The sequence below is a fragment of the Xyrauchen texanus genome, chromosome 9 (assembly GCF_025860055.1).
Source record: "Xyrauchen texanus isolate HMW12.3.18 chromosome 9, RBS_HiC_50CHRs, whole genome shotgun sequence".
Classification (NCBI taxonomy): domain Eukaryota; kingdom Metazoa; phylum Chordata; class Actinopteri; order Cypriniformes; family Catostomidae; genus Xyrauchen; species Xyrauchen texanus.
This window is the reverse complement of record NC_068284.1, coordinates 38,447,127-38,456,281: the sequence shown is the minus strand read 5'-3', so window position 1 is coordinate 38,456,281 and position 9,155 is coordinate 38,447,127. Positions and strand designations below refer to the sequence as shown.

The following is a 9,155-nucleotide window of genomic DNA, read 5'->3' as shown; positions in this document are numbered from 1 at the left end:
CACACACACACACACACACACACACACACACACACACACACACACACACACACACTAACTGTCTATTACTCACCCAAAGTGATCGTATCACTTCAGAAGACATATATTAAAGCTCTAAAGTCGTATTGATTACTTCTAGCAGTGCAACACTTTAAATCATATAGATACGGGCCAGGAGCTTCAGTTAATGTTCACATCAACCATCAGAATGGGGAAAAAACTTTGATCTCAGTCATTTCGACTGTGGAATGATTTTTGGTGCCAGACGGGCTGGTTTGAGTATTTCTGTGACTGCTGATCTCCTGGGATTTTCACGCCTAACAGTTTTTAGAGTTTACTCATAATGGTGTCAAAAACAAAAACAAAGGCTTGACAGTGACACGGTCGATGGTACTGTTAATTTAGTCATAAAAAATACTTTTATTCTGATATTTCTACAGACATCCCCTTTTCAATGTTCAGATTTGATTTTAAAAAAAATCCCAGAATAATTTTATTCTGAATTTATTGTAGTCATAGTTGGCATAATGCTGCATGGCCACGGGTTTCTGTTCAGGTTGCCCTTACATCTTGTTTCTGATACAGACTGGAACTCAGACAGCTTGTTCTAATAGCCTTTATGCTATGGACAGTGTGTCATGCTTCATGAATAACTCCCAAATACAGTGCTCAACGTACTAATATACTAAAATGTTAATTTCTTAAAAAAAAAAAAAAAAACCTCATAGACAGAAACGGTCGTAAGATTCACGTATTTCAAACAGCTCCAAAAAAGCTTCCAAAATAATAATAAACTCGAGTGAACAACATTCCATGAAAAACAGTTCAAGTCTAAAATGCTGCAAAATGTGTCTGTAAATTCAACATCCATTTCTGAATATTCTATAAGCAAGTCCTGATAAGCTCTACAGTGTACATACAGTTAGTACAAAAGACATAATGATGCATAATAATTTCTCTTTAGGCCAGAGCCCTTATCAAAACCACAAAAGTTGCTGCCCTCCTCTCATTGAATGAAGATTCAGACTAAAAAGATCTAGAAAAAGAATTCATTTTTTATTTGTGATATTTGCATTGTGAAATAAGTGGTCAAAACAGAGCTAAAATGTATCATTGGTACGCCTAAGTTATTTTTCTCATGAAAAATACAAGCGACTTGTGAGTAGACAAAAGAGCGGTGGGAGAGTAGTCTGAATTGGGTTCTAGCATGTTCTGCTAGCTCACACATTGAACTCAACGCGCCAGCCGTGAGTGTTTCCAAGTTTACGTGGATCGCATCAATTGTTTTGCTTTCTATTGAGCAAGTACCAACGTCTTTTGCGATTACACCACGACGTAACCCATACTTTCTGTGCACTCACTCATCTGTTTAGATGATGTTTTGTGAGGACAACTATTGGCTCTAGTCTCAGACCTTCCCCAAGGTTATTTGATGAGTGATTGACACTCCGTTTGTGACCTCTGCAGTAAGCTTCCCACTGCTCCAAAACATAAACAATGTCAATTACATTTATAAATTCTCAATTAAAGCAAATACTTTTCATCTGTGGTACCATGTTTAAATTGAAACAAAACCACTAAACAGCGTTAATACAAAGAATATCCCTTTTAAGCTGACATGTTTTGTATATTGGACGTATTTATTGCATTATGTTCTCTAAAACAATTATAATTAATCGTTTAAACTGTTGCGGTTGGGTACATGTAAATTATTGCGCTGTGATTGGTCAACCCATTACATTCAGACGTTAGCGCCTCATGAGAGCAAAGGATTTAATACGTTTGTAGTTTTACTGCAACCCTCATGTTCTTTTGAGATTGACCTTACTGTCTTCACGTGCGAGGTCTCAGAGAAACCAACGATTTATGTGTAAAAAAAAAAAAAAAAGTTATATTCCTGTAAAATTCTTTCATATTGTTCCTGTGATATAATCAAACCTCAGAAGGCAGATATTAAAGTCCCCATGAAGTGCCTTGAAAAGCACAACTTACTTTACATTTACACTATTTGGTGCGGAAATGGTTGGTGTGGTATCTCCTTCATCGCCTTCATTAAAAGCCTGCATATAGATCCATCGTCTCTCATCTCTGCTATAAACCGTGACAATTATTAGTGAACTGAACTATTGAGCATCTACATCTGAGATGTTGTTCGTGAGTAGCACTCAGTATTGCACAGTGCGTGAAGGCTGCTAGTATACGTGTTTCATCAGAGCAGCCCCATTAACTAAAGTGCTGCTTGTGCATTGTATTTATTTATTAAATGCAGCATTTTGTGATTCACAGAGCAACCGCACATCTTCATGTGGCTTTGAATAAATTGTCATATTAACTACTTTAATGGTGTTTTATGGTTATTTTATTTCATTATTGGAACTTGACAGTAACGATCATGACTAACGCACAGTATCGGATTTGGATTGGGCTCGTCGGACCAATACCCGATCTGTCTAAAACAACAGTATCTGAGCCGATACCAATCCAGGTATTGGATCGGTGGCATCCCTACAAAAAATGCACTGTAGAAAGATTCAACAAAACAAATGGCCAAATCTTGTTGATTTGGATTTGTTTTATTGTATCTTTCAACAATGCATTTTTTACCAGGGTTAATTTGACCCAGTTGACATTCATTTCATTTTGGCAGAGGAAATAGATGCTATAAAAAGCATCATCTTTGCAGTAAGTGCAAATAGTGGCAGATACTATTTGCACTCCTAATTAAATACTAACATGCAGTATATGGGTATCACTGCAGCATGTTTATTATGTTTATTTAGACTCCCACAGTCACCCTACACTAACCCCTACCCCTAAACCAACCTTTCAAAAATGTAACATGGTTTTACTAAAGTAACCATAGTATCACCATGATATTTTGTAGTAAAATCTTAGTAACCACAATAAACACGGTTACTATATTAACACCATATTACTGTAGTAACACTATGGTTATTTGAATTAAAATTATGGCTTTTTTAAAAAAAAAAAAAAAAAAAAAAAAAGGTAGGCCTATAGTAAAACCATGGTTAATTTTATTTGGATAAAACTCCCTGACCTGATTTCTACTATGGCATTGGTAACTGAAAACTGTTTTTGAATGATGCAGCATCCAGGCCACTAGGTGTCAGTTTAAGCCAATGTAAACCACATCGACATACTTGTAAAAAAATTACTGAGTGCACCTTTAATGTTTTTATACCTGGGGTATAAATGTTTTTATATCTGATGCCCTAAACAGAAGTAATGTAAGAATTTTCATGGATGAATTTTGAAATATGCTATCAAATAAAAATTTTGTTTATGATAAGTTCTCGTAAAATCAACGTGTGTCATAAAATCTTCAATGTTATATATGTTTTCTGAGCTGTTAACAGGGCACGGGGTCTGACCCAAAAGAGATCATAATGGGGTTAAAGCTTCTTTATGCAAGAAAAATTACTGAAGTAAAACATTAAAGCATTTACAATGTGTCTTACTACTTTTTTCATCAAATGGGCCCTAAATATTTTCCACAGACCTCCCTGGGTGCAGTAGTTATTATCACATTTGCCTATATAAATGCAACGCTCTTACCAGATCCAAAGTTCATCATGTGATCTGAACTGATGTGGTGTTTCTCTGCCACAAACACATGTGTGCACTTTTTTTTTATGGCTTCTCTGATGTAGTTATTACTGTCTGGCTCATGAGTCATGACTGTAGCCTATGCTTTATACTTTGTTTTTCTTACAGTGTTATTAAATTGGCTTTATGTGCCTTTAGGATATCGCTTGCTTACCATAAGTAATAATACTGTACATTGAATCTACTCCTGCCATGGTCTTTGCTTCTTGTTATTTACTAACTTCATGCATGCCGTATGTGAGAGGAAACAATCATTCTGATCTTGGATCCGTGCACAATGTGTCAAAAAAGAAAAAGAAAAAAGGTACCCTGCCTTCAAACAAAAATAAGTTTTGAAATGTGCATAGTCTGTGCTCCACTTAAGTGTGTGTTCTTGGAACACTGTGAATAACTGGAAAAAAGGAAAAACAGATTTTCAGTATCAACAGTCCTATGAAAGATGATAATCAGGTCATCATGACAGGTGTATGCTCTGCAGAAACACGTCACACCAATAAAACGAATTATACCATACTAACGGACAAAGTTCACACTGGAATACAACAGAGCCTTTGTTCCACTCAGTAATCCTCTCCAGGCTGTGTTTAGGATTCACCTTTTGCTAGTTTCACTGCATTACTGCACTCTTAAAGCTGCAATACCAACTCTTGCCTGCAGAAAGCATCATAGTCACACTAAATGTGAAGTTCTAGATTTATTTCCTAAAAAAGAATGTATGAAACAAATAAAATTATTAAAATTTTTAATAATAATATGGGAAAATAAATAATATAATTTTTAATTATAAAAAAGACTTTACATATTGCATTAAATTAGGTTAATTTAATTTTGTCTTTAGATAGATAAATATTCCAGTACAGTCATGTTATTACATTTAAAAGAGTAATAAAAGTGAACTTTTATCACTAAATGGGTGTAAATGTGCTTTTTGAAATTTTATTTGATCTGTTACACCATGATGTGTTATTTCTCCTCACGGCTGGCACTTTCCGTTACAGTCGTTGCGCGCGCGCACTGTCGCCCTCGTCTGGGTTTGAATCAGCACCGAGGTCACGTGAGCGCGACGGCAGCAACGGCAGCGGGCACAGTGGCACCGCAGTGGAAACACGGGCAGTTTCACTCCTGTGCACCGCTGTACCAGAAGCAATAACGATCGACATCAGTACGTCCTCTAACCGAAAAACCCGCCTGTGATGGCGAGTGTCCAATAGCGCAACGGCTAGCTCTCCGCGCGCGCACACTAATGCAGTCTATTTTTGCACCATAAAACACGTTTGACACCGTGAGCTCGGGAGACACACATTGGAACCGAGGCTCGGATGTGTTAGAATCGCAATGGCAGACCGTGATTCGTTACCGCTGCCGTTGGAGGTGCGAGCGCGGCTCGCGGAATTGGAGCTGGAGCTATCTGAGGGTGAGTTGCCTGTTTGTCCGGTCAATTTAGAACGAGATTAGCGAGAGAGAGAGAGAGAGAGAGAGGGATGAACGGGTCAGCGCGCGTTCTGTACATGTATCAGATTTACGTGATGAGTGGTTCCGGTGACCTTGGATGAGGTCAGAAATGGATATTATGTGGCACTTTCAGTAGTAACTGTTTTATTGAAGGGAGTGTTGTGTTGGAATTGACAAAATCTCTCTCTCTCTCTCTCTCTCTCTCTCTCTCTCTCTCTCTCTCTCTCTCCATATACAGTACGTTTCCATTTTTCATTCCAGTGAGCTGTTCATAAGAGGGCCACCGCCTTTTTTAATATATAGTGCACGTAGATGAGTTGTTATTAGTAAAGCTGGTATGCGTGGCATTGCAGTATTCCTCTCTGTTGTAGTTTCCCGTTTGTTGTTCTTGTTTTGATGAATTCAGTAAAGCATTTGTTTTTAAAGTTTTGGAACAGACTATACAACCAGTGCATTTCTCTCTGATATAGGAGTTTTCTGGTCTGGTCATCCGTGGCCCCATACACAGATAGCTAAGAGGTTTTCAACATTTTGTTTGTCATGATATACAGTCATATAAAAATGGTCAGAAAATAGTCCCAATTTAATACATTCTAAATTTGGAATCTGACACCAAATATTTTGAAAACTGCACTGGGGGCTGAGTACTTTTTAAATGCACTGTTTTTATAGATAGATAGATATTCAAATTCCACTATGATTTCGAAAATATATGTTACATATAGGAAAACTGGAATTTGAGTTGTATTTTTAATAGTATCTTACAGTGAGGGAAAAAAGTATTTGATCCCCAGCTGATTTTGTAAGTTTGCCCACTGACAAAGAAATGATCAGTCTATAATTTTAATGGTAGGTTAATTTGAACAGTGAAAGACAGAATAACAACAAAAAAATCCAGAAAAACGCATGTCAAAAATGTTATAAATTGAATTGCATTTCTCTCAATCAGAGATTTCTGGCTCCCAGGTGTCTTTTATACAGGTAATGAGCTGAGATTAGGAGCACACTCTTAAAGGGAGTGCTCCTAATCTCAGTTTGTTACCTGTATAAAAGACACCTGTTCACAGAAGCAATCAATCAATCAGATTCCAAACTCTCCACCATGGCCAAGACCAAAGAGCTGCCCAAGGATGTCAGGGACAAGAGTGTAGATCTACACAAGGCTGGAATGGGCTACAAGACCATCGCCAAGCAGCTTGGTGAGAAGGTGACAACTGTTAGTACGATTATTTGCAAATGGAAGAAACACAAAAGAACTGTAAATCTCCCTCGGTCTGGGGCTCCATGCAAGATCTCACCACGTGGAGTTGCAATGATTATGAGAATGGTGAGGAATCAGCCCAGAACTACACAGGAGGATCTTGTCAATGATTTCAAGGCAGCTGGCACCATAGTCACCAAGATTACAATTGGTAACACTCTACGCTGTGAAGGACTGAAAACCTGCAGCGCCCGCAAGGTCCCTCTGCTCAAGAAAGCACATGTACAGGCCTGTCTGAAGTTTGCCAATGAACATCTGAACGATTCAGAGGAGAACTTGTTGAAAGTGTTGTGGTCAGATGAGACCAAAATCGAGCTCTTTGGCATCAACTCAATTCGCCGTGTTTGGAGGAGGAGGAGGAATGCTGCCTATGACCCCAAGAACACCATCCCCACCGTCAAACGTGGAGGTGGAAACATTATGCTTTGGGGGTGTTTTTCTGCTAAGGGGACAGGACAACTTTACCGCATCAAAGGGACGATGGAAGGGGCCGTGTACCGTCAAATCTTGGGTGAGAACCTCCTTCCCTCAACCAGGGCATTGAAAATGGGTCTTGGATGGTTAATCCAGCATGACAATGTTGACTTGGCCGTATGTTTTGGGTCAAAGCAGTGGCTCAAGAAGAAGCACATTATGGTCCTGGAGTGGCCTAGCCAGTCTCCAGACCTTAATCCCATAGAAAATCTGTGGAGGGAGCTGAAAGTTCGAGTTGCCAAACATCAGCCTCAACCTTAATGTCTTGGAGAAGATCTGCAAAGAGGAGTGGGACAAAATCCCTCCTGAGATGTGTGCAAACCTGGTGGCCCACTACAAGAAAAGTCTGACCTCTGTGATTGCCAACAAGGGTTTTGCCACCAAGTACTAAGTCATGTTTTGCAGAGGGGTTGAATACTTATTTCCCTCATTAAAATGCCATTCAATTTATAACATTTTTGACATGCGTTTTTCTGGATTTTGTTGTTATTCTGTCTCTCACTGTTCAAATTAACCTACCATTAAAATTATAGACTGATCATTTGTTTATCAGTGGGCAAACGTACGATATCAGCAGGGGCTCAAATACTTTTTTCCCTCACTGTATATGTACAAGTATGTGACTTTTTATATCAGTGAAAACCATATTTGAACATACTATTTATATACGTATGTATATATTAGGGGTGTAAATTGCAAGTTTTAACTCAATATGATTTTATATCGATTCTCTTAGCCAGCGATTCTATGTTAGCCAATAGCTTAAAAGGATAGTTCACCCAATAATGAAAATTCTCTCATCATTTACTCAACCCAGATGTGTATGACTTTTTCTTCTGTTGAACACTAACAAAGATTTTTAGAAGAATGTCTCAGCTCTATTTGTCCTTTAAATGCAAGTGAATGTGACCAGAAATCTGAATGTCCAAAAAGCATATAAAAGCAGCATAAAAGTAATCTATAAGACTCCAGTGGTTGAATCCATATCTTTAGAAGTGATGTGATGTGTGGGTGAGAAACAGATCAATATTTAAGTCCTTTTTTACTATAAGTCTCCACTTATACTTTCACATCTTTAAGTCACATGTGGCACCTGTTTAGGTTCACTTTCACATCTGAAAGTGAAAGTGGGTATTTATAGTATAAAAGGACTTAAATATTGATCTGTTTCTCACTCACACCTACCAAATCGATTTTGAAGAAATTGACTTAACCTTTATAGTCGTATCAATTACCTTTAGGCTGCTTTTATCTGCTTTTTGGACATACAGATTTCTAGTCACCATTCACTTCCATTGAAAGGACCTACAACCTTTGTTTGTGTTCAACAGAAGAAAGAAAGTCATACACATCTGGGATGGCATGAGGGTGAGTAAATGATGAGAGAAGTTTTATTTTTCAGTGAATTATCCCTTTAAAGTCTTCCGTTATGCGATTTCGATTTGCTTCGAATCAGGGGCCTGCGATCGATATTATGATATAATGTACCTGTTTTACACTGTCAATTACATTTATTATCTCACATATGCAACCAAAATATAATTTGAATATTTTAGTGAGCTCTCTAAAATGTGCAAATCCAGTATCCACATTGGGACATCCATGGTACTTCAGTTGTTGGAAAAAAATACAGAAAAATAAGTAATATAACAAATAATGTCACAGACACGTGATTGTCAGTCGTTTGATGACAGCTCAATGCAAGTCTTTCAATCCAAAATACTTGCGTACCCATGACTTGTTTTCAACAGGAGAGTATGTGCTATCTGTGTTTTTCTTGGCTACAACTTCAAAAGTTGTATTAAAAAAATTATGTTACAGTTTACAGTGATACATTTTAGTAAGGATGTTTATATGAAGATGTGAAATGTCTTGTAATTGTTGTTGATGCAGGGAAGGTATTTTCTCTTTCCCTCCTCATTTCTTTTCAGAATGTCTGGGCTGTCTAGCCGTTTGACATGGTTGAATTGCACTTTAGATAGCCATAGTGCTTAAAATAGAAAATTCTCATGTAGAATTTAAATGTGTTGCATGTGCCACAACACAGAGGGAAGCCTGATTTAATCGAGCATGTGAGCTGCTCTGCGCTATCCTGTCAGCGTAGCTTGACTTTAGAGGGAAACCCAGTTGATGTGAGCACAACTTCAGGCTTAAATCACTACATGTAGTGTCCAACATGAGAAGCATATTTAGTGCTTATAAAGCAAGATGAATGTCAAAAGGTTGCTGTATCTCCTGACGGAAATGCGTAAGGAGGTGGCTAGCATTAGAGAATCAAAATAAAGGTGATTCTTAAAAAATATACATAGTTGTATATGCGTTGAATCGATGACATCTTATT

The 9,155-nt window shown here is 37.8% G+C and overlaps 1 protein-coding gene across 2 annotated transcripts in view; it reads left to right on the top strand.

Moving 5' to 3' along the window:
* Positions 1 to 4,707: 4,707 nt before the first annotated feature.
* Positions 4,708 to 9,155, top strand: part of LOC127649463 (disco-interacting protein 2 homolog C-like) — a 70,166-nt gene continuing 65,718 nt past the window's right edge. For both annotated transcript variants that reach the window (XM_052134557.1, XM_052134556.1), the window contains exon 1: positions 4,708 to 5,041. In XM_052134557.1, coding sequence (XP_051990517.1) covers positions 4,963 to 5,041 — 79 coding nt within the window. In that variant the 5' untranslated portion in view covers positions 4,708 to 4,962. The remainder of the gene's footprint in view (positions 5,042 to 9,155) is intronic.